Below are 26,942 nucleotides of genomic sequence, written 5' to 3'. Positions count from 1 at the left end.
ACGCTCCAAACACTCCGTCTTGGAACTTTGACCAAAAAAAAAGAGCATCTCTTGTATAAAAAGTAAATGAGAGACACATGTACTCTCCCTGAACATTTCCATTTAGAAACACTCAGAAACATACAATTCACACGCCAGGCCAAATTATATCCATCCATGCCGTTCACACACACACACACACACACACGCACTCACGCACGCACGCACGCACACACACACACACACGCACGCACGCACGCACACACATACACACACACACGCATGCACGCACGCACGCACTCACGCACACACACACACACATACACACACATACACACACACACACACACACACACAGTCTTGATTACTAACGATTTGATACATTGCTGTATGGTTGACATTCACAATCATTGTGAGAATGGCATGGGATCATTCTTAATTAACTGAAGCTAAACAACATGTTTCTAAGTCGTACTCTTCTCCTCCTGAAAGCATTACCATTTATCCTGTAGCCTTCCCGGTGTAGCCTTTAATTCACATTCCTGGTGTGAGAGAGACTGAGAGGCAGTTGGCAGAGCCTCTTGTTTTGTGAGATTTGGTATGACAACAGAGGTCGTTTTGTTCTTCTGCAGGCCTGTGTTCTCACAAACACACGCACACACTCTGTGGTCTTTCGCTCATGTCCATCTTTTTAAATCATGTAGTTGTATCTCTGAGGTACTCTCTTGTCTCTCCTTACTGTTGTATCTAACAGCTACTCTCTTGTCTCTCCTTACTGTTGTATCACTGAGGTACTCTGAGTTAAAAGGAAGGTAGGAGACAGACTCTCTCTCTCTCTCTCTCGCTCTGCCTTTCTTTCGCTCTGTGACAGGTACCAGACCCCAGAGTGTGACAGCACGGCTCGTTCGATGGTCTCCGACGTTGAAGATCCTTTCCAGGGCCGAGACCTGACAGGTGAGAGGAAAGGACACTCTGACTCAGCGCCTTACAGTATATAAGAGTTTCTAAGCGTGTGTATTATAGCTTATATATTGAGGAGAGTGTATATAAGAGGTCCTATGGGGCGGCAGGGTAGCCTAGTGGTTAGGGCATTGGACTAGTAACCGAAAGGTGGCAAGATCAAACCCCCGAGCTGACAAGGTAAAAATCTGTCGTTCTGCTCATGAACAAGGCAGTTATTGAAAGTAATAATAATTTGTTCTAAACTGACTTTCCTAGTTAAATAAAGATACAAAAAAGTATATACAAGTGTATTTTGGATCTTATACAGTGGGGCAAAAAAGTATTTAGTCAGCCACCAATTGTGCAAGTTCTCCCACTTAAAAAGATGAGAGAGGCCTGTAATTTTCATCATAGGTACACATCAACTATGACAGACAAAATGAGAAGAAACCAATCCAGAAAATCACATTGTAGGATTTTTCATGAATTTATTTGCAAATTATGGTGGAAAATAAGTATTTGGTCACCTACAAACAACAGGATTTTAATCCATGACGGCGTAGTGTGTTACTAATGGTTTTCTTTGAGACTGTGGTCCCAGCTCTCTTCGGGTCATTGACCAGGTCCTGCTGTGTATTTCTGGGCTGATCCCTCACCTTCCTCATGATCATTGATGTCCCACGAGGTGAGATCTTGCATGGAGCCCCAGACCGAGGGTGATTGACCGTCATCTTGAACTTCTTCCATTTTCTAATAATTGCGCCAACAGTTGTTGCCTTCTCACCAAGCTGCTTGCCTATTGTCCTGTAGCCCATCCCAGCCTTGTGCAGGTCTACAATTTATCCCTGATGTCCTTACACAGCTCTCTGGTCTTGGCCATTGTGGAGAGGTTGGAGTCTGTTTGATTGAGTGTGTGGACAGGTGTCTTTTATACAGGTAACAAGTTCAAACAGGTGCAGTTAATACAGGTAATGAGTGGAGAACAGGAGGGCTTCTTAAAGAAAAATGAACAGGTCTGTGAGAGCCGGAATTCTTAAAGGTTGGTAGGTGATCAAATACTTATGTCATGCAATAAAATGCAAATTAATTACTTAAATATCATACAATGTGATTTTCTGGATTTTTGTTTTAGATTCTGTCTCTCACAGTTGAAGTGTACCTATGATAAACATTACAGACCTCTACATGCTTTGTAAGTAGGAAAACCTGCAAAATCGGCAGTGTATCAAATACTTGTTCGCCACACTGTATATATGTGAGAGTGTATATAAGAGCTTATAAATTAATGAAAGTGTATATTTAAAACGTATATATTGATGGGAACGTAAATAAGAGCTTATATATTGATGAGAGTGTATATAGGAGTTTATATATTGGTGAGTGTTTATAAGAGCTTATATATTGGTGAGAGTGTATATGGGAGTTTATATATTGGTGAGTGTTTATAAGAGCTTATATATTGGTGAGAGTGTATATGGGAGTTTATATATTGATGATAGTGTTTATAAGAGCTTATATATTGGTGAGAGTGTATATAGGAGTTTATATATTGGTGAGAGTGTTTATAAGAGCTTGTATATTGATGATAGTGTTTATAAGAGCTTATATATTGATGATAGTGTATATTAGGGTGTATATATTGATGGTAGTGTATATTAGAGTGTATCTATTGATGATAGTGTTTATAAGAGCTTATATATTGATGATAGTGTTTATTAGAGTGTATATATTGATGATAGTGTACTTGAGAGCTTATATCTGGAATAGAGTGTACATAAGAGCTTATGTATTGGTGAGACTGTATATAAGAGCTTATATATTGATGAGATTGTATATAACAGCGTGTTATATACGCTGTTATATACAGCATGTTACATACGCTGTTATATATATATTGGACATTTTCACTTAGGGTTGCCAGCGGTTTAGACATTAATGGCTGTGTGTTGAGTTATTTTGAGGGGACAGAAAATTTACACTGTTATACAAGCTGTACACTCACTACTTTACATTGTAGCAAAGTGTCATTTCTTCAGTATTGTCACATGAAAAGATATACTCAAATATTAACAAAAATGTGAGGGGTGTACTCACTTTTGTGATATACTGTATATTGGTGAGATTGCATATTAGAGCTAATATATTGGTGAGATTGTATATTAGAGCTAATATATTGGTGAGATTGTATATTAGAGCTAATATATTGGTGAGAGTGTATACAAGAGCTTACATCAAATTTAAACCAATCAAATGTATTGATAAAGCCCTTCTTACATCAGCCAATGTCTCAAAGTGCTGTACAGAAACTCAGCCTAAAACCCCAAACAGCAACCAATGCAGGTGTAGAAGCACGGTGGCTAGGAAAAACTCCCCTAGAAAGACCAAAACCTAGGAAGAAACCTAGAGAGGAACCAGGCTATGAGGGGTGGCCAGTCCTCTTCTGGCTGTGCTGGGTGGAGATTATAACAGAACATGGCCAAGATGTTCAAATGTTCATAGATGACCAGCAGGGTCAAATAATAATAATCTCAGTGGTTGTCGAGGGTGCAACGGTCAGCACCTCAGGAGTAAATTTCAGTTGGCTTTTCATAGCCAATCATTCAGAGTATCTCTACCGCTCCTGCTTTCTCTAGAGAGTTGAAAACAGCAGGTCTGGGACAGGTAGCACGTCCGGTGAACAGGTCAGGGTTCCATAGCCGCAGGCAGAACATTTGAAACTGGAGCAGCAGCCGGGCCAGGTGGACTGGGGACAGCAAGGAGTCGTCAGGCCAGGTAGTCCTGAGGTACGGTCCTAGGGCTCAGGTACTCCGAGAGAGAGAGTAAGAAAGAAAGAAAGAAAGAAAGAAAGAAAGAAAGAAAGAAAGAAAGAGAAAAATAAAATGAGAGAGAGCATACTTAAATGCACACAGGACACCGGATAAGACAGGAGAAATACTCCAGATATAACAGACTGACCCTAGCCCCCCGACACAAACTACTGCAGCATAATTACTGGAGGCTGAGACAGGAGGGGTCGGGAGACACTGTGGCCCCATCCGACGATACCCCCGGACAGGGCCAAACAGGCAGGATATAACACCACCCACTTTGCCAAGCACAGCCCCCACACCACTGGAGGGATATCTTCAACCACCAACTTACCATCCTGAGACAAGGCCGAGTATAGCCCACGAAGATCTCCACCACGGCACAACCCAAGGTGGGGCGCCACCCCGGACAGGAAGATCACGTCAGTGACTCAACCCACTCAAGTGACGCACCCCTCCAAGGGACGGCATGGAAGAGCACCAGTAAGCCAGTGACTCAGCCCCTGTAATTGTGTTAGAGGCAGAGAAGCCTAGTGGAGAGAGGGGTGGCGATGAGAGCTTATATATTTATGAGTGTATAAAAGAGCTTATTTATTGATGAGAGTATTTCTAAGAGTTCATATATTGGTGAGAGTGTTTTTAGGACCTTATATATTGATTAGATTGTATATCAGAGTGTATGTATTGATGAGAGTGTATATAGGAGCTTAAATATTGTACTGAACATCCAGTTTTTCCTAGTCAATGTGCCTCTGCTTCTGTTTTTGGTTTCTTTTTGAGGTCTTTGCTGAGTTTCAAGGGCTCACTAGTCTCTACTAAAGCCATAGGCTCTCTAGTCTTTACTAAAGCCAAGGGCTCACTAGTCTCTACTAAAACCAAGGGCTCACTAGTCTCTACTGAAGCCAAGGTCTCACTAGTCTCTACTAAAGCCAAGGGCTCACTAGTCTCTACTAAAGCCAAGGGCCCGGAAGTCTCTACTAAAGCCAAGGGCTCACTAGTCTCTACTAAAGCCAAGGGCTCACTAGTCTTTACTAAAGCCAAGGGCTCGCTAGTCTCTACTAAAGCCAAGGGCTCACTAGTCTCGACTAAAGCCAAGGGCTCACTAGTCTCGACTAAAGCCAAGGGCTCGCTAGTCTCGACTAAAGCCAAGGGCCCGCTAGTCTCTACTAAAGCCAAGGGCTCGCTAGTCTCTACTAACGCCAAGGGCTCGCTAGTCTCCACTAAAGCCAAGGGCTCACTAGTCTCTACTAAAGCCAAGGGCCCACTAGTCTCTACTAAAGCCAAGGGTTCACTATTCTCTACTAAAGCCAAGGGCTCACTATTCTTTACTAAATCCAAGGGCTCACTAGTCTACTAAAGCCAAGGGCTCACTAGTCTCTACTAAAGCCAAGGGCTCACTAGTCTCTACTAAAGTCAAGGGCTCACTAGTCTTTACTGAAGCCAAGGGCTCATTATTCTCCACTAAAACCAAGAGCTCACTAGTCTTTACTAAAGCCAAGGGTTCACTATTCTCTACTAAAGCCAAGGGCTCACTATTCTCTACTAAAGTCAAGGGCTCTCTATTCTTTACTAAAGTCAAGGACTCAGTAGTCTTTACTGAAGCCAAGGGCTCACTATTCTCCACTAAAACCAAGAGCTCACTAGTCTTTACTAAATTCAAGGGCTCACTATTTTCTACTATAGCCAAGGGCCCACTATTCTCTACTAAAGTCAAGGGCTCTCTATTCTTTACTGAAGCCAAGGGCTCACTATTCTCTACTAAAACCAAGAGCTCACTAGTCTCTACTAAAGCCAAGGACTCTCTATTCTCTACTAAAGCCAAGGACTCTCTATTCTTTACTAAAGCCAAGGGCTCGCTAGTCCCTACTATAACAAAGGACTCTCTATTCTTTACTAAAGCCAAGGGCTCGCTAGTCCCTACTATAACCAAGGACTCTCTATTCTTTACTAAAGCCAAGGGCTCGCTAGTCCCTACTATAACCACGGGTTCACTCGTCTCTACTAAAAGTTTTTACTTATTTCATGTAGTTACTGTACTCACTTCTTGTGCCTCTACTATCCTGGTCCCAGACATTTTCCTGCTAACATTTCACTTCTTGCTACTCCTTCTCATGGCAAACATGTTGAGTGGAATGTTAGCAGGAACAGGTCATGGACCAGGCTACCTGATAGCAGGAACAGTTCTGGGACCAGGCTACCTGATTGCAGGAACAGGTCATGGACCAGGCTACCTGTTAGCAGGAACATGTCATCGACCAGACTACCTGATAGCAGGAACAGTTCTGGGACCAGACTACCTGATAGCAGGAACAGTTCTGGGACCAGACTACCTGATAGCAGGAACAGGTCATGGACCAGGCTACCTGATAGCAGGAACAGTTCTGGGACCAGACTACCTGATAGCAAGGACCAGTTCTGGGACCAGACTACCTGATAGCAGGAACAGGTCTGGGACCAGACTACCTGATGGCCGGAACAGGTCTGGGACCAGACTACCTGATAGCAGGAACAGGTCTGGGACCAGACTACCTGATAGCAGGAACAGGTCTGGGACCAGACTACCTGATAGCAGGAACAGTTCTGGGACCAGACTACCTGATAGCAGGAACAGGTCTGGGACCAGACTACCTGATAGCAGGAACAGGTCTGGGACCAGACTACCTGATAGCAGGAACAGGTCTGGGACCAGACTACCTGATAGCAGGAACAGTTCTGGGACCAGACTACCTGATAGCAGGAACAGGTCTGGGACCAGACTACCTGATAGCAGGAACAGGTCTGGGACCAGACTACCTGATAGCAGGAACAGGTCTGGGACCAGACTACCTGATAGCAGGAACAGGTCTTGGACCAGACTACCTGATAGCAGGAACAGGTCTGGGACCAGACTACCTGATAGCAGGAACAGTTCTGGGACCAGACTACCTGATAGCAAGGACCAGTTCTGGGACCAGACTACCTGATAGCAGGAACAGTTCTGGGACCAGACTACCTGATAGCAGGAACAGTTCTGGGACCAGACTACCTGATAGCAGGAACAGTTCTGGGACCAGACTACCTGATAGCAGGAACAGTTCTGGGACCAGACTACCTGATAGCAAGGACCAGTTCTGGGACCAGACTACCTGATAGCAGGAACAGGTCTGGGACCAGACTACCTGATAGCAGGAACAGGTCTGGGACCAGACTACCTGATAGCAGGAACAGGTCTGGGACCAGACTACCTGATAGCAGGAACAGTTCTGGGACCAGACTACCTGATAGCAGGAACAGGTCTGGGACCAGACTACCAGATAGCAGGAACAGGTCTGGGACCAGACTACCTGATAGCAGGAACAGGTCTGGGACCAGACTACCTGATAGCAGGAACAGGTCTGGGACCAGACTACCTGATAGCAAGGACCAGTTCTGGGACCAGACTACCTGATAGCAGGAACAGTTCTGGGACCAGACTACCTGATAGCAGGAACAGTTCTGGGACTAGACTACCTGATAGCAGGAACAGTTCTGGGACCAGACTACCTGATAGCAGGAACAGTTTTGGGACCAGACTACCTGATAGCAAGGACCAGTTCTGGGACCAGACTACCTGATAGCAGGCACAGTTCTGGGACCAGACTACCTGATAGCAGGAACAGTTCTGGGACCAGACTACCTGATAGCAGGAACAGGTCTGGGACCAGACTACCTGATAGCAGGATCAGTTCTGGGACCAGACTACCTGATAGCAGGAACAGTTCAGGGACCAGACTACCTGATAGCAGGAACAGGTCTGGGACCAGACTACCTGATAGCAGGAACAGTTCTGGGACCAGACTACCTGATAGCAGGAACAGGTCTGGGACCAGACTACCTGATAGCAGGAACAGGTCTGGGACCAGACTACCTGATAGCAGGAACAGGTCTGGGACCAGACTACCTGATAGCAGGAACAGTTCTGGGACCAGACTACCTGATAGCAGGAACAGGTCTGGGACCAGACTACCAGATAGCAGGAACAGGTCTGGGACCAGACTACCTGATAGCAGGAACAGGTCTGGGACCAGACTACCTGATAGCAGGAACAGGTCTGGGACCAGACTACCTGATAGCAAGGACCAGTTCTGGGACCAGACTACCTGATAGCAGGAACAGTTCTGGGACCAGACTACCTGATAGCAGGAACAGTTCTGGGACCAGACTACCTGATAGCAGGAACAGTTCTGGGACCAGACTACCTGATAGCAGGAACAGTTTTGGGACCAGACTACCTGATAGCAAGGACCAGTTCTGGGACCAGACTACCTGATAGCAGGCACAGTTCTGGGACCAGACTACCTGATAGCAGGAACAGTTCTGGGACCAGACTACCTGATAGCAGGAACAGGTCTGGGACCAGACTACCTGATAGCAGGATCAGTTCTGGGACCAGACTACCTGATAGCAGGAACAGTTCAGGGACCAGACTACCTGATAGCAGGAACAGGTCTGGGACCAGACTACCTGATAGCAGGAACAGTTCTGGGACCAGACTACCTGATAGCAGGAACAGTTCTGGGACCAGGTTACCTGATAGCAGGAACAGGTCTGGGACCAGACTACCTGACAGCAGGAACAGTTCTGGGACCAGACTACCTGATAGCAGGAACAGGTCTGGGACCAGGTTAATGGTTACTCAGTTGTTTTGGTTCCCTGTTCTCTCTCTGTTTCACCATGTCCTTTACAGTGTTGTATTTCATTCCCGGCATCTGGACACTTTACAGAGTGGAGCAAGACTTCTGACTGTGCTGCACATGTATGGTTTGTTTTATGGGAGTTGTAAGTGTTGGTGAGCGGGAAGAGGGAGGGGCGGGGTGTAGGCTGCCGGGGGGGAGCTAGAGGTGTTGGGTGCTGGCTGAGTGGCTGATTGGAGTTATATTAAAGTACTACAGTGGGACGGGGACGTTCACGAGCGAGCCGCCACAACAAACAAGACCAGTGAGTCACGTCAATGCCGATGTACGTTATAAAACATGGTATTATGAAACACAGCCACATCAATGAGCCTTTCAGACGCAATGTCCCTGACGTTCACGGAGACGGTATTCATGGAAAAAATGCTACAGATCTTGGCTGAAGTTTGGAGCAACTTTTTAAAAAAAAGGCTCATTGTCTGCTGTACGGTGTGCTGCTCTGTAACACCTTGGATTGAATCCTTTCCGGTCTAACTCTATTAGTCACATGACGTTAACGGTCTGTTGGTCTGACGTCACCCTGACCCAGAATACCACACCCTGACCCAGACTACCACACCCTAACCCAGACTACCACACCCTGACCCATACTACCACACCCTAACCCAGACTACCACACCCTAACCCAGACTACCACACCACAAACCAGACTACCACACCCTAACAAGACTACCACACCCTAACCCAGACTACCACACCCTAACCCAGACTACCACACCCTAACCCAGACTACCACACCACAAACCAGACTACCACACCCTAACAAGACTACCACACCACAAACCAGACTACCACACCCTCTGACCAGAAACAGACATACTAGGACTAAAAGGATTCTTAAGAGATCTTCAGTTCCTTTATAAAATTGCATCCTATACCCTATGGGCCCTGCTCAACAATAGTAACCCCCCCCCCCTTTACCCTATGGGTTCTGGTCAACAATAGGAAACTGCCCCCTTTACCCTATGGGCCCTGTTCAACAATAGTAAACCCCCCCCCCCCCCCTTTACCCTATGGGCCCTGGTCAACAATAGTAACCCCCCCCCCCCCCCTTTACCCTATGGGCCCTGGTCAACAATAGGAAACTGCAAAAGGAATACGGGGTCGCACTTCATATCGCCCCAATTTAACAGTCGGGTTCAGAAGCAGTGAGGCGGTGCTTCCCAGAGCCTGACTTGTCCCATCTAGGACATGGTAATTAGATTCACCTGGCGGGTTAAGGTTAGAGGAGGCCACCTCCCACCGAACAACACAACGACACAACACTCTCAGAGAGAGAGAGAGAGAGAGAGAGAGAGAGGGGTGGGGAGGTGGGAGAGGGAGAGGGATGATTATATATCCTAGCTGGTGTTTGAAGTTTCTCTTTAAGAGACAGAATTAGGGGGATAAAACATTGGCCTAGTCCAGTGTGCTATTAAAACCATGCATCTGGGCAATTAAAGAGAGCCACCTGAGGTGTTCAGCACGCTATCGTAAAAGTTAACAGGTCTGCGCTGCCCAACTACACACTGCTGCCTGCCTCCTCTCATCTATGGCTTCGTCTCAAACGGTACCCTATTTCTTATGTAGTGCACTGCTGTGGGCTCCAGTCAAAACAAAAGTAATGGATAATAGGGTGCCATTTAGAACACAACTCTAAATCACCTGTAGTGTTTTCTATTATAGGGTGTCATTTAGAACACAACTCTAAATCACCTGTAGAGTCTTTATTATAGGGTGTCATTTAGAACACATCTCTACATCACCTGTAGAGTCTTTATTATAGGGTGTCATTTAGAACACAACTCTAAATCACCTGTAGAGTCTTTATTATAGTCTTTATTATAGGGTGTCATTTAGAACACAACTCTAAATCACCTGTAGAGTCTTTATTATAGGGTGTCATTTAGAACACAACTCTAATTCACCTGTAGTGTTTTCTATTATAGGGTGTCATTTAGAACACAACTCTAAATCACCTGTAGTGTTTTGTATTATAGGGTGTCATTTAGAACACAACTCTAAATCACCTGTAGAGTCTTTATTATAGTCTTTATTATAGGGTGTCATTTAGAACACAACTGTACATCACCTGTAGAGTCTTTATTATAGTCTTTATTATAGGGTGTCATTTAGGACACAACTCTAAATCACCTGTAGTGTTTTTATTATAGGGTGTCATTTAGAACACAACTCTAAATCACCTGTAGAGTCTTTATTATAGGGTGTCATTTAGAACACAACTCTAAATCACATGTAGAGTCTTTATTATAGGGTGTCATTTAGAACACAACTCTAAATCGCCTGTAGAGTCTTTATTATAGGGTGCCATTTAGAACACAAATCTAAATCACCTGTAGAGTCTTTATTATAGGGTGTCATTTAGAACACAACTCTAAATCACCTGTAGTGTTTTCTATTATAGGGTGTCATTTAGAACACAACTCTAAATCACCTGTAGAGTCTTTATTATAGGGTGTCATTTAGAACACAACTCTAAATCACCTGTAGTGTTTTGTATTATAGGGTGTCATTTAGAACACAACTCTAAATCACCTGTAGTGTTTTCTATTATAGGGTGTCATTTAGAACACAACTCTAAATCACCTGTAGTGTTTTCTATTATAGGGTGTCATTTAGAACACAACTCTAAATCACCTGTAGTGTTTTCTATTATAGGGTGTCATTTAGAACACAACTCTAAATCACCTGTAGAGTCTTTATTATAGTCTTTATTATAGGGTGTCATTTAGAACACAACTCTAAATCACCTGTAGTGTTTTTATTATAGGGTGTCATTTAGAACACAACTCTAAATCACCTGTAGTGTTTTTATTATAGTCTTTATTATAGGGTGTCATTTAGAACACAACTCTAAATCACCTGTAGAGTCTTTATTATAGGGTGTCATTTAGAACACAACTCTAAATCACCTGTAGAGTCTTTATTATAGGGTGTCATTTAGAACACAACTCTAAATCACCTGTAGAGTCTTTATTATAGTCTTTATTATAGTGTGTCATTTAGAACACAACTCTAAATCACCTGTAGTGTTTTGTATTATAGGGTGTCATTTAGAACACAACTCTAAATCACCTGTAGAGTCTTTATTATAGTCTTTATTATAGGGTGTCATTTAGAACACAACTCTAAATCACCTGTAGAGTCTTTATTATAGGGTGTCATTTAGAACACAACTCTTAATCACCTGTAGAGTCTTTATTATAGGGTGTCATTTAGAACACAACTCTAAATCACCTGTAGAGTCTTTATTATAGGGTGTCATTTAGAACACAACTCTACATCACCTGTAGTGTCTTTATTATAGGGTGTCATTTAGAACACAACTCTAAATCACCTGTAGAGTCTTTATTATAGGGTGTCATTTAGAACACAACTCTAAATCACCTGTAGAGTCTTTATTATAGGGTGTCATTTAGAACAAAACTCTACATCACCTGTAGTGTCTTTATTATAGGGTGTCATTTAGAACACAACTCTAAATCACCTGTAGAGTCTTTATTATAGGGTGTCATTTAGAACACAACTCTAAATCACCTGTAGAGTCTTTATTATAGTCTTTATTATAGGGTGCCATTTAGAACACAACTCTAAATCACCTGTAGAGTCTTTATTATAGGGTGTCATTTAGAACACAACTCTAAATCACCTGTAGAGTCTTTATTATAGTCTTTATTATAGGGTGTCATTTAGAACACAACTCTAAATCACCTGTAGTGTTTTGTATTATAGGGTGTCATTTAGGACACAACTCTAAATCACCTGTAGTGTCTTTATTAAAGTCTTTATTATAGTGTGTCATTTAGAACACAACTCTAAATCACCTGTAGTGTCTTTATTATAGGGTGTCATTTAGAACACAACTCTAAATCACCTGTAGTGTTTTGTATTATAGGGTGTCATTTAGAACACAACTCTAAATCACCTGTAGAGTCTTTATTATAGTCTTTATTATAGGGTGTCATTTAGAACACAACTCTAAATCACCTGTAGAGTCTTTATTATAGGGTGTCATTTAGAACACAACTCTAAATCACCTGTAGTGTTTTCTATTATAGGGTGTCATTTAGAACACAACTCTAAATCACCTGTAGTGTTTTCTATTATAGGGTGTCATTTAGAACACAACTCTAAATCACCTGTAGAGTCTTTATTATAGGGTGTCATTTAGAACACAACTCTAAATCACCTGTAGTGTTTTCTATTATAGGGTGTCATTTAGAACACAACTCTAAATCACCTGTAGAGTCTTTATTATAGGGTGTCATTTAGAACACAACTCTAAATCACCTGTAGTGTTTTCTATTATAGGGTGTCATTTAGAACACAACTCTAAATCACCTGTAGAGTCTTTATTATAGGGTGTCATTTAGAACACAACTCTAAATCACCTGTAGTGTTTTCTATTATAGGGTGTCATTTAGAACACAACTCTAAATCACCTGTAGAGTCTTTATTATAGGGTGTCATTTAGAACACAACTCTAAATCACCTGTAGTGTTTTCTATTATAGGGTGTCATTTAGAACACAACTCTAAATCACCTGTAGAGTCTTTATTATAGGGTGTCATTTAGAACACAACTCTAAATCACCTGTAGTGTCTTTATTATAGGGTGTCATTTAGAACACAACTCTAAATCACCTCTAGAGTCTTTATTATAGGGTGTAAAAATAGTGTTTTCTCCTTTTTCCATCTCCATTCATCACCAGGTATAGCTGTAGTTCTACTGTTTACCAGAGATACTTAACACTGTGCTCAGCCATCTGCTATAGTTCTACTGTTTACCAGAGATACTTAACACTCGTCTCAGCCATCTGCTGTAGTTCTGCTGTTTACCAGAGATACTAAACACTGGTCTCAGCCATCTGCTGTAGTTCTACTGTTTACCAGAGATACCTTACACTGGTCTCAGCCATCTGCTGTAGTTCTACTGTTTACCAGAGATACTTAACACTGGTCTCAGCCATCTGCTGTAGATCTACTGTTTACCAGAGATACCTTACACTGGTCTCAGCCATCTGCTGTAGTTCTACTGTTTACCAGAGATACTAAACACTGGTCTCAGCCATCTGCTGTAGTTCTACTGTTTACCAGAGATACCTTACACTGGTCTCAGCCATCTGCTGTAGTTCTACTGTTTACCAGAGATACTTAACACTGGTCTCAGCCATCTGCTGTAGTTCTACTGTTTACCAGAGATACTTAACACTGTGCTCAGCCATCTGCTGTAGTTCTACTGTTTACCAGAGATACTTAACACTGGTCTCAGCCATCTGCTGTAGTTCTACTGTTTACCCAAGATACTTAACACTGGTCTCAGCCATCTGCTGTAGTTCTACTGTTTACCAGAGATACTTAACACTGGCCTCAGCCATCTGCTGTAGGTCTACTGTTTACCAGAGATACTTACACTGGTCTCAGCCATCTGCTGTAGTTCTGCTGTATACCAACGATACTTAACACTGGTCTCAGCCATCTGCTGTAGTTCTGCTGTATACCAGAGATGCTTAACACTGTGCTCAGCCATCTGCTGTAGGTCTACTGTTTACCAGAGATACTTAACACTGTGCTCAGCCATCTGCTGTAGTTCTACTGTTTACCAGAGATACTTAACACTGGTCTCAGCCATCTGCTGTAGTTCTACTGTTTACCCAAGATACTTAACACTGGTCTCAGCCATCTGCTGTAGTTCTACTGTTTACCAGAGATACTTAACACTGGCCTCAGCCATCTGCTGTAGGTCTACTGTTTACCAGAGATACTTACACTGGTCTCAGCCATCTGCTGTAGTTCTGCTGTATACCAACGATACTTAACACTGGTCTCAGCCATCTGCTGTAGTTCTGCTGTATACCAGAGATGCTTAACACTGTGCTCAGCCATCTGCTGTAGGTCTACTGTTTACCAGAGATACTTAACACTGTGCTCAGCTATCTGCTGTAGTTCTACTGTTTACCAGAGATACTTAACACTGGTCTCAGCCATCTGCTGTAGTTCTGCTGTATACCAGAGAAACTTAACACTGTGCGCAGCCATCTGCTGTAGTTCTACTGTTTACCAGAGATACTTAACACTCGTCTCAGCCATCTGCTGTAGTTCTGCTGTTTACCAGAGATACCTTACACTGGTCTCAGCCATCTGCTGTAGTTCTACTGTTTACCAGAGATACTTAACACTGTGCTCAGCCATCTGCTGTAGTTCTACTGTTTACCTGACATAACACTGTGCTCAGCCCTCTGCTGTAGTTATACTGTTTACCAGAGATACTTAAACACTGGTCTCAGCCATCTGCTGTAGTTCTACTGTTTACCAGAGATACTTAACACTGGTCTCAGCCATCTGCTGTAGTTCTGCTGTTTACCAGAGATACTTAACACTGGTCTCAGCCATCTGTTGTAGTTCTACTGTTTACCAGAGATACTTAACACTGTGCTCAGCCATCTGCTGTAGTTCTACTGTTTACCAGAGCTACTTAACACTGGTCTCAGCCATCTGCTGTAGTTCTACTGTTTACCAGAGATACTTAACACTGGTCTCAGTCATCTGCTGTCGGTCTACTGTTTACCAGAGATACTTACACTGGTCTCAGCCATCTGCTGTAGTTCTACTGTTTACCAGAGATACTTAACACTGGTCTCAGTCATCTGCTGTAGGTCTACTGTTTACCAGAGATACTTACACTAGTCTCAGTCATCTGCTGTAGGTCTACTGTTTACCAGAGATACTTACACTGGTCTCAGCCATCTGCTGTAGGTCTACTGTTTACCAGAGATACTTAAGACTGTGCTCAGCCATCTGCTATAGTTATACTGTTTACCCGAGATAATTAACACTGGTCATCAAGCTTGGACCTTTTAATGGAGCCTGAGACCTTTCTGCCAAAGCCATTATATTTCAGTACAGCTTAGTTGTCTTCTAACAGTGACTATGCGTTCTCTGTGTTGCAGTGAGACTGTGGTAGTGACTGTTGAAGAGTGACTAAGCTTTCTCTGTGGTGCAGTGTGACTGTGGTAATGACTGTTGAAGAGTGACTATGCTTTCTCTGTGTTGCAGTGAGACTGTGGTAGTGACTGTTGAAGAGTGACTAAGCTTTCTCTGTGGTGCAGTGAGACTGTGGTGGTGATTGTTTACTACTGACTGTGCTGTCTCTGTGTTGCAGTGAGACTGTGGTAGTGACTGTTTACTACTGACTGTGCTGTCTCTGTGTTGCTGTGAGACTGTGGTAGTGACTGTTGAAGAGTGACTAAGCTTTCTCTGTGGTGCAGTGTGACTGTGGTAATGACTGTTGAAGAGTGACTATGCTTTCTCTGTGTTGCAGTGAGACTGTGGTAGTGACTGTTGAAGAGTGACTAAGCTTTCTCTGTGTTGCAGTGAGACTGTGGTAGTGACTGTTGAAGAGTGACTAGGCTTTCTCTGTGGTGCAGTGAGACTGTGGTGGTGATTGTTTACTACTGACTGTGCTGTCTCTGTGTTGCTGTGAGACTGTGGTAGTGACTGTTTACTACTGACTGTGCTGTCTCTGTGTTGCTGTGACAGGCTGTCCGAAGGGTAAAAAAGTGGAATTCATCACCAGCCTTTTAGACGCCCTCACCACAGACATGGTCCAGGCCATTAACTCACCAACCCCCTCTGGTGGTGGGAGGTAAGTCTTAACGATATGTTTTCCCCTCAAGCTTAAACAGTCAACTATGATGTTGAAATCTCTATCATTAGGTTTGGAATGGTGAATTAGATCTGGAGCCCTGAGTGTGTACCTGAGCAGGTTCTGAGTGTGTACCTGAGCAGGTTCTGGGTGTGTACCTGAGCAGGTTCTGAGTGTCTGTACCTTTGTATGAGTACTGGGTGTACCTGTGTATGAGTACTGGGTGTACCTGTGTATGAGTACTGGGTGTACCTGTGTATGAGTACTGGGTGCACCTGTGTATGAGTACTGGGTGCACCTGTGGAGGTTTGAGTCGAACCCTCTTCCCTTTCCTTCTACCTGTGTCTGAACCCTGTTGTCCTGTGCAGGTTGATGGAGCCGGACCCCAGCCACACTCTAGAGGAGAGGGTGGTCCACTGGTACTTTACCCAGCTGGACAACAACAGCAGCCATGACATCAACAAGAAGGAGCTGAAGCCCTTCAAGAGATACGTCAAGAAGAAAGCCAAACCCAAGAAATGTGCCAGGAAGTTCACTGACTACTGTGACCTGAACAAGGACAAAGCCATCTCACTTCTGGAGCTGAAGGGTTGTCTTGGGGTCAGCAAGGAGGGTGAGTATTTTGGTACAGAGCGTTCTTCTCTGGCATGTTGGATAGTTGTTCAATAGTTCATCGTACATCGTTCATTATGGAACCATCTTTCATTTCTATCCTCCGAAGAACTCAGCGGGAACTTAATGTCTCTGAACTATGTTGCTAACTGTCCAGAAATGTTGCAGTGCACCAGTAATTGGTTATTAGCCAGTAATTAGCTAGCTAGCAGCTAGGCGAGGACAGACTACACCTCCAGTCCAGACTCTGTCCCCGTCTGGCCGTACAGCACAATGGACAACCAGACAGGATGTGTGGATCAGCATCTCAGATCATTGGGATCCTCTCCTCTACTCTCCCCTCCCCTCCCCTCCTCTCCCCTCCCCTCCCATCCCATCCCATCCCATCCCCTCCCCTACCCTCCCCTCCCCTCCCCTCTTCCCTTTCCTTCTACAGGTAGTTCTGTGAGCAGCATCAACCAAGGGACAAGGCAAGGGATTAATTTGTTCAGTAAGACCCACTAATATGCTTTCACTAACCTTAGCACCACCTTAAACCGCTGTGGGCCGCTTCAATGTAATCCAGTAACCATCCTTGTATGTAAACCAAATGTATAAGCCTGTTGTAGTACATAACGCAAGATGCCCCGCCCTGTGTCGTTAGCATCGAGCTACAACTTGTGCGGCTGCACATTTCTTTGCTACGCAGCAATGCAGGATGGGTATTTTGCCTTAGCTAATTGTAGTTCTTGGGTTGGGTATAACGTAAGCTTTAGACTGGCTTCTGATATTGGTCTGCAGGCTTCTCATTCAGATGCACACAGCTTTATGTTCTAGATGCACTTGGAGGTCTTTGCTTTTACAGTGAATCAGGGATTTCTTGGAAGTCGGGGTAAGTCCGTCAGGGAAACTTTTGTTTGTTTGTTGTTGTTGCGTTATTTGAGCTTTTTCTTTTTTTTTTTTTAATGTATTTTGTGGGAATTTTATAAGGGGAAAAAAATGTTCGGCTCTATGCCCAGAAATGCCCTTGTTCGGAAACAAACTCTTTAAAAAAAAATTCAAAAAGTGTTTAAAATGAAAGAAACTGACAATAATGGATATGAACTGGAAAATGATTTTATGTAAAAGGATATATCTTCCAAAAAGTTTTTTTAAAGAATATTTCTCTCAAAACTTTGATTCCCTAAAAGATATTTCTGGACATTTGGTGAACAGTCAGATTGGTCTAAAATCCTAAATGAATCAGGAATGTGCAGGGTCACCTATACCATAAGGACCCCTTATGTCCTCATTACATCTAGAGCAATAAGACACCTCATGGTCTGGAATGTTCTCTACTGTTGATAGATTTAAACAAACGATATTGGAATCACCATGGTCACAACCATAAACTGTCAGCTCCATCTCCCTGATAGATTAAGATGTTAATTTTGGTTAAATATGTTTATTTTAATTAGGTTTTAGAGGTATACATCAACTGAGGAGAAACTAAATGTCCACTGTGTATACCACTTGAAGGAAGACTAAATGTCTACTGTTTATACCACTTGAAGGAAGACTAAATGTCTACTGTTTATACCACTTGAAGGAAGACTAAATGTCTACTGTTTATACCACTTGCCCCTTGACTGAAGAAGAAAAATTCCAACTCGGTAAAAAGTAAACTCGGTCAGAGTGCTGAAAGATCTGATAGAATGGTTATGGTTTTTATTGGGGATTTTCAAGTGAATAATTTTCTATATTTTATAAATATTTTGTATTGAACTTTCATTTGTGTAAAAATATGTCTGTTTTAATTATTTGTTGGCAACTCCATCACTGACATATGATCATTTTTTGGGTCAATATAAAAAAAAAATATATATATATATATATATATATATATATATATATATATTCACTGTCCTGCAACGTATGCTTAAATGTTGAAATATTTGGTAAATCTAAGGCAGGGATGGGCCATTTTGATGGGGGTGGGGGCCACTAGAAATCTAGGAATCTGAGCTCATCATGAGGGGCCACAGTTGCCATGGGGTGGAAAGAAGATTTTGCAATATAGAACTCATTTCGTGCAATTCTACATATTTTTGCCATAGGGTGGAGAGAAATGTTTTATTTTTTAATTTTTTAATATGATATCTGAGTAAGACTGACTAACAAAATCAATGTGGGGGAAGGGGGGGCCCAGCTGGTAATTTGACCCTGATTACTAAGTTTAGATAGCAGGCCGCTAGACTAACTTACCAATCTAAAACATTTTAGCTAACGTGGGCTAATTGAGTGACTGTCAGTGACTGACATAGCAAGAGAAAAAATAAACTGCAGATGCACAACGACATTTAGAAAATACAGCTTGTGTATTCTACTATTCTAACTAAGTTGAAACCCTGACTGAGTTTAATATTTATAAATGTTGTTTTAGGTTCTGAATTGAGAAGAAAATGCTAAAAATCTAACCATTATACAATGGTTAGGCAGGGTGGCAGGGTAGCCTAGTGGTTAGAGCGTTGAACTAGTAACCCGAAGGTTGCAAGTTCAAATCCCCGAGCTGACAAGGTACAAATCTGTTGTTCCGCCCCTGAACAGGCAGTTAACCCACTATTCCTGGGCTGCCATTGAAAATAAGAATGTGTTGCCTAGTTAAATAAAATTTAAAAAACAATGTCCAAAACACTAAAAACGCCTTCTTAATATGGGGTTGCACCCCACACAATAGTGTTTATTTGTAGAATATTACATTATTTTTTCCCCTCATCAATCTAAACACTTCACCCCATGATGACAAAGGAAAATCTGTTTTTTTTTACTCAGTACTTCGTTGAAGCACCTTTGGCAGCGATTACAGCCTCAGGTCTTCTTGGGAATGACGCTACAAGCTTGGCACACCTGTATTTGGGGAGTTTCTCCCTTTCTTCTCTGCAGATCCTCTCAAGCTCTGTCAGGTTGGTTGGATGGGGAGCGTCGCTGCACAGCTATTTTCAGGTCTCTCCAGAGATGTCCGATCAGGTTCAAGTCCGGGCTCTGGCTGGGCCTCTCAAGTACATTCAGAGACTTGTGCCGAAGCCACTCCTCCTCTTGGCTGTGTGCTTAAGATCATTGTCCTGTTGGAAGGTGAACCTTTGCCCCCAGTCTGAGGTCCTGAGCACTCTGGAGCAGGTTTTCATCAAGGATCTCTCTGTACTTTTCTCTGTTCATCTTTCCCTCGATCCTGACTAGTCTCCCAGTCCATGCTGCTAAAAAATCATCCCCCAGCATGATGCTGCCACCACCACGCTTCACCATAGCAATGGTGCCAGGTTTCCTCCAGACATGACCCTTGGCATTCAGGCCAATTCAGAATCTTGTTTCTCATGGTCTGAGAGTCTTTAGGTGGCTTTTGGTAAACATCAAGCAGGCTGTCATGTGCCTTTTACTGAGGAGTGGCTTCCATCTGACCACTCTACCATAAAGGCCTGATTGGTGGAGTGCTGCAGAGTTGGTTATCCTTCTGGAAGTTTCTCCCACAGAGGAACTCTGGAGCTCTGTCAGAGTGACCATCGGGTTCTTTATCACCTCCCTAACAAAGGACCTTCTCCCCCAATTGCTCAGTTTGAACAGGCGACCAGCTCCAGGAAGAGTTTTGGTGCTTCCAAACTATCAACTGTGTGACCTTTAAAGGTGTGCACCTTTCCAAATCATGTCCAATCAATTGAATTTACCACAGGTGGACTCCAATCAAAAATCTCAAGGATGATCAATGGAAACAGGATGCACTTGAGCTAAATTTCGAGTCTCATAGCAAAGGGTCTGAAGGTATTCAGGTATTTCTGTTTTTATTTTTTATACATTTGCAAACATTTCTAAAAACCTGTTTTCACTTTGTCATTATGAGGTATTGTGTGTATGGGCTTCGATTGTGTGTATGGGCTTCGATGTGATGTCCACACACGACAGTGGTTATTGTAGGCAGGTAAACATACCAAAATGATCAGGTATCAAGATACAATATTGTAGTCAGGCAACAATATGAGATGTGAATGGGCAACGTTCATTCCGAAGTCTGAATATATTTTCTCTCGCTTCAGCTCAAATTTTTTAACCTTTATTTAACCTAGGCAAGTCCGTTAAGAACAAATTCTTATTTTCAATGACGGCCGTAGGAACAGTGGATTAACTGCCTTGTTCAGGGGCAGAATGACCAATTTTTACATTGTCAGCTCGGGGATTCGATCCAGCAACCTTTCGTTCTAACCACTAGAACGAAACGGTTTTTCGTTTTTTTTTTTTTCAAGAAACGTTGTCGCTTTTTTTTTTGTTGACGTGGTTGAAATGTTGAAATGCAAATTCCAAATATGTAAATGATGTATGGATCTAAAAAAGTGCCTACTTTGATTTGGACTATTGAGAAACACCCCGTCAGAGCTCTGGTAGGTGCATATTGAGAAACACCCTGTCAGAGCACGGTAGTCTGCGTATTGAGAAACACCCCGTCAGAGCTCCGGTAGTATGCGTATTGAGAAACACCCCGTCAGAGCACGGTAGTCTGCGTATTGAGAAACACCCCGTCAGAGCTCCGGTAGTATGCGTATTGAGAAACACCCCGTCAGAGCACGGTAGTCTGCGTATTGAGAAACACCCCGTCAGAGCTCCGGTAGGTGCGTATTGAGAAACACCCCGTCAGAGCTCCGGTAGGAGCGTATTGAGAAACACCCCGTCAGAGCTCCGGTAGGAGCGTATTGAGAAACACCCCGTCAGAGCTCCGGTAGTATGCGTATTGAGAAACACCCCGTCAGAGCTCCGGTAGGAGCGTATTGAGAAACACCCCGTCAGAGCTCCGGTAGGAGCATATTGAGAAACACCCCGTCAGAGCACGGTAGTCTGCGTATTGAGAAACACCCCGTCAGAGCTCCGGTAGGAGCGTATTGAGAAACACCCCGTCAGAGCTCCGGTAGTATGCGTATTGAGAAACACCCCGTCAGAGCTCCGGTAGTATGCGTATTGAGAAACACCCCGTCAGAGCGCCGGTAATATGCGTATTGAGAAACACCCTGTCAGAGCTCCGGTAGTATGCGTATTGAGAAACACCCCGTCAGAGCTCCGGTAGTATGCGTATTGAGAAACACCCCGTCAGAGCGCCGGTAGTATGCGTATTGAGAAACACCCTGTCAGAGCTCCGGTAGTATGCGTATTGAGAAACACCCCGTCAGAGCGCCGGTAGTATGCGTATTGAGAAACACCCCGTCAGAGCTCCGGTAGTATGCGTATTGAGAAACACCCCGTCAGAGCGCCGGTAGTATGCGTATTGAGAAACACCCCGTCAGAGCTCCGGTAGTATGCGTATTGAGAAACACCCCGTCAGAGCGCCGGTAGTATGCGTATTGAGAAACACCCCGTCAGAGCGCCGGTAGTATGCGTATTGAGAAACACCCCGTCAGAGCGCCGGTAGTATGCGTATTGAGAAACACCCTGTCAGAGCTCCGGTAGTATGCGTATTGAGAAACACCCCGTCAGAGCGCCGGTAGTACGCGTATTGAGAAACACCCCGTCAGAGCTCCGGTAGTATGCGTATTGAGAAACACCCCGTCAGAGCTCCGGTAGTATGCGTATTGAGAAACACCCCGTCAGAGCGCCGGTAGTATGCGTATTGAGAAACACCCCGTCAGAGCACGGCCGTCTGCGTATTGAGAAACACCCCTGTCGACTGAACTAGAGAGGAAATATGAGTTCAATAAAGATTCAGCTGAAGGTTTTTAGAGACTGTTGGAACATTCCAGTTGGCCCGGGGCAGTAAGCAAAGTTTCTTCCACTGAGAAAAACGGAGAAAATACAAATAAAAACTACTTCCAATCCCTCATTGTACCCTGGCACCTACTACTGCAGACACTGTGTGTGTGTGTGTGTGTGTGTGTGTGTGTGTGTGTGTGTGTGTGTGTGTGTGTGTGTGTGTGTGTGTGTGTGTGTGATTGAATCCCTGAGCTGACAAGGTACCAATCTGTCGTTCTGCCCCTGAACAAGGCAGTTTAACCCACTGTTCCTAGGCCGTCATTGAAAATAAGAATTTGTTTTTAACTGACTTGCCTGGTTAAATCAAGGTTACGGAGGTAGTGTTTCTGTGCCTGTTCAGATTTAGTACAGTCATATTCACTTTAATTTAACCTTACCTAACACACAGGTAGGTGATGGAGGTAGTGTTTCTATGCCTGTTCAGATTTAGTACAGTCATATTCACTTTAACCTTACCTGACACACTGTAGGTCCTATTCACTTTAACCTTACCTGACACACTGTAGGTCGGAATGATATGGAACATCCACTTTATTGTCTTGTCAGTCAGTCAGTCATTCATCCAACCATTCAGTCAGTAATTTATCCAACCAGTCAGTCAGTCATTCATCCAACCAGTCAGTAAGTCATTCATCCAACCAGTCAGTCAGTCATTCATCCAACCAGTCAGTCAGTCATTCATCCAACCAGTCAGTCAGTCATTCATCCAACCAGTCAGTCACTCATTCAGCCAACCAGTCATTCAGCCAACCAGTCAGTCAGTCATTCAGCCAACCAGTCAGTCAGTCATTCATCCAACCAGTCAGTCAGTCATTCATCCAACCAGTCAGTCACTCATTCAGCCAACCACTCATTCAGCCAACCAGTCAGTCACTCATTCAGCCAACCACTCATTCAGCCAACCACTCAGTCACTCATTCAGCCAACCACTCATTCAGCCAACCACTCAGTCAGCCAACCAGTCAGCCAGCCAACCAGTCAGTCACTCATTCAGCCAACCACTCAGCCAGTCAACCAGTCAGTCACTCATTCAGCCAACCAGTCAGCCAATCATTCAGCCAATCAGTCAGCCAACCACTCAGTCAGCCAACCATTCTGTCACTCATTCAGCCAACCACTCAGTCAGCAAACCAGTCAGTCACTCATTCAGCCAACGAGTCAGTCACTCATTCAGCCAACCAGTCAGCCAATCATTCAGCCAATCAGTCAGCCAACCAGTCAGTCAGTCAGCCAGTCATTCAGTCAGTGGATGAAAGGATGAATGTTACTGTACACGTCCTCTATGAACCCAACCAATCAAACGTTATTGTTACCAGAGAAATACTTGGGAAATGAAGAGACCCTCTCTTGGAGAGATCCAACATCTGGTGACAGTATGTGTCCCAGCATCCTCTTCCTCATTCCTCCTCACCCCCATTCTCTTCCTCACCCCTCCTCATTCCTCCTCGCCCCTCCTCATTCTCTTCCTCACCCCTCCCCATTCCTCCTCGCCCCTCCTCATTCCTCCTCACCCCTTCTAATTCTCTTCCTCACCCCTCCTCATTCCTCCTCACCCCTCCTCATTCCTACTCACCCCTCCTCATTCTCTTCCTCACCCCTCCTCATTCTCTTCCTCACCCCTCCTCATTCCTCCTCGCCCCTCCTCATTCCTCCTCGCCCCTCCTCATTCCTCCTCACCCCTCCTCATTCCTCCTCACCCCTTCTCATTCTCTTCCTCACCCCTCCTCATTCTCTTCCTCACCCCTCCTCATTCCTCCTCGCCCCTCCTCATTCCTCCTCACCCCTTCTCATTCTCTTCCTCACCCCTCCTCATTCTCTTCCTCACCCCTCCTCATTCCTCCTCGCCCCTCCTCATTCCTCCTCACCCGCTCCTCATTCCTCCTCGCCCCTCCTCATTCCTCCTCACCCCTCCTCATTCCTCCTCACCCTCCCCATTCCTCCTCACCCCTCATTCCTCCTCACCCCTCCTCATTCTCTTCCTCACCCCTCCCCATTCCTCCTCACCCCTCCTCATTCTCTTCCTCACCCCTCCCCATTCCTCCTCACCCCTCCTCATTCTCTTCCTCACCCCTCCTCATTCCTCCTCGCCCCTCCTCATTCCTCCTCACCCCTTCTCATTCTCTTCCTCACCCCTCCTCATTCCTCCTCACCCCTTCTTATTCCTCCTCACCCCTCCCCATTCCTCCTCACCCCTCCCCATTCCTCCTCACCCCTCCTCATTCCTCCTCATCCCTCCTCATTCCTCCTCACCCCTCCTCATTCCTCCTCACCCCTTCTCATTCTCTTCCTCACCCCTCCTCATTCCTCCTCGCCCCTCCTCATTCCTCCTCACCCCTTCTCATTATCTTCCTCACCCCTCCTCATTCTCTTCCTCACCCCTCCTCATTCTCTTCCTCACCCCTCCTCATTCCTCCTCATCCCTCCTCATTCCTCCTCACCCCTCCTCATTCCTCCTCACCCCTCCTCATTCCTCCTCACCCCTCCTCATTCTCTTCCTCACCCCTCCTCATTCCTCCTCACCACTCCTGATTCCTCCTCACCCCTCCTCATTCCTCCTCATTCCTCCTCACCCCTCCCCATTTCTCCTCATTCCTCCTCATTCCTCCTCATCCCTCCTCATTCCTCCTCACCCCTCCTCATTCCTCCTCATTCCTCCTCACCCCTCCTCATTCTCTTCCTCACCCCTCCTCATTCCTCCTCACCCCTCCTCATTCCTCCTCATTCCTCCTCACCCCTCCCCATTCCTCCTCATCCCTTCCTCATTCCTCCTCACCCCTCCCCATTCCTCCTCACCCCTCATTCCTCCTCACCCCTCCTCATTCCTCCTCATCCCTCCTCATTCCTCCTCACCCCTCCTCATTCCTCCTCACCCCTTCTCATTCTCTTCCTCACCCCTCCTCATTCCTCCTCGCCCCTCCTCATTCCTCCTCGCCCCTCCTCATTCCTCCTCACCCCTTCTCATTATCTTCCTCACCCCTCCTCATTCTCTTCCTCACCCCTCCTCATTCTCTTCCTCACCCCTCCTCATTCCTCCTCACCCCTCCTCATTCCTCCTCGCCCCTCCTCATTCCTCCTCACCCCTTCTCATTATCTTCCTCACCCCTCCTCATTCTCTTCCTCACCCCTCCTCATTCTCTTCCTCACCCCTCCTCATTCCTCCTCATCCCTCCTCATTCCTCCTCACCCCTCCTCATTCCTCCTCACCCCTCCTCATTCCTCCTCACCCCTCCTCATTCTCTTCCTCACCCCTCCTCATTCCTCCTCACCCCTCCCCATTCCTCCTCACCCCTCCTCACCCCTCCTCATTCCTCCTCACCCCTCCTCATTCCTCCTCATTCCTCCTCATCCCTCCCCATTTCTCCTCATTGCTCCTCATTCCTCCTCACCCCTCCTCATTCTTCCTCACCCCTCCTCATCCCTCCTCACCCCTCCTCTGCTCTCACTCCCATCACTCAATATAATCCTTTAGTGGAATTTTGGAGATACCAGAACATCTCCTAAAAAAAATCACATCGTTCCCTACTGGTAGGTCACCAGCTGTCCTGTTACTGGGAGGTCACCAGCTAGCTGTCCTGTTACTGGGAGGTCACCAGCTAGCTGCCCTGTTACTGGGAGGTCATCAGCTAGTTTTACTGTTACTGGGAGGTCACCAGCTAGCTGTACTGTTACTGGGAGGTCACCAGCTAGTTGTACTGTTACTGGGAGGTCACCAGCTAGCTGTACTGTTACTGGGAGGTCACCAGCTAGTTGTACTACCCTGTCCTGATACTGGGAGGTCAAACACGATACCATCTGCAAGAACACAATCCCTGATCATGTGCTACTGAGAGTTTACAGAACAGAAAGGATATCTGTATTTCGTTCACTCTGTCTTTCTTTCTGTCTCAGTCTCCTCTCTCCTCCCTCCCTCCCCCTCCCTTTCTCTCTCACTCCCACCCTCCCTCCCTCCATCCCTTTCTCTCTCTCTCTCCCTCCCTCCCTTTCTCCCTTTCTCCCTTTCTCTCTCCTTCCCTACCTCTCTTGCTTTCTCTCTCACACCCTCGCTATTCCTCCCTTTCTTTCTCCCTCCCTCCATCCCTTTCTCTGTCTCTCCTCCCTCCCTCCCTCTCCCTATCTTTCTCCCTCCCACCCTTCCCATTTCTCCCTCCCTCTCCCTTCTCTCTCACTACCACCCTCCCTCCATCCCTTTCTCTCTCTCTCCCTCCCTCCCTCTCCCTATCTTTCTCCCTCCCACCCTTCCAATTTCTCCCTCCCTCTCCCTTCTCTCACTCCCACCCTCCCTCCATCCCTTTCTCTCTCTCTCTCTCCCTCCCTTTCTCCCTTTCTCTCTCCTTCCCTACCTCTCTTGCTTTCTCTCTCACACCCTCGCTATTCCTCCCTTTCTGCCTCCCTCCCCTCTGTCTGCGTTGTTTTGTCTGGTGGGATTCCCTCCATTATTAGTCCCGTCGGTCAGTGCTGTTGATTCTGGCCAGCTATGCCAACTCTCCTCTCTGTTCAGCCTGTA

At 45.1% G+C, this 26,942-nt stretch overlaps 1 protein-coding gene across 28 annotated transcripts in view; it reads left to right on the top strand.

Moving 5' to 3' along the window:
- The window catches only part of smoc1 (SPARC related modular calcium binding 1), a 187,416-nt gene that overhangs the window by 121,079 nt on the left and 39,395 nt on the right, over positions 1 to 26,942 (top strand). For 13 of the 28 annotated variants that reach the window (XM_090211697.1, XM_036955377.2, XM_036955376.2 and 10 more), the window contains 3 exons: positions 851 to 933; positions 15,979 to 16,084; positions 16,453 to 16,697. In XM_090211697.1, coding sequence (XP_090067823.1) covers positions 851 to 933; positions 15,979 to 16,084; positions 16,453 to 16,697 — 434 coding nt within the window. Of the gene's footprint in view, positions 1 to 850; positions 934 to 15,978; positions 16,085 to 16,452; positions 16,698 to 17,132; positions 17,187 to 26,942 lie in introns of all 28 variants that reach the window. The other 15 variants (XM_090211699.1, XM_036955379.2, XM_090211690.1 and 12 more) reach the window with 2 other exon arrangements.

Source organism: Oncorhynchus mykiss, chromosome 19 (genome assembly GCF_057628025.1).
Source record: "Oncorhynchus mykiss isolate SJ-2025 chromosome 19, ASM5762802v1, whole genome shotgun sequence".
NCBI classification, from domain to species: Eukaryota; Metazoa; Chordata; class Actinopteri; order Salmoniformes; family Salmonidae; genus Oncorhynchus; species Oncorhynchus mykiss.
This window is presented reverse-complemented; position numbering and strand designations above follow the sequence as displayed.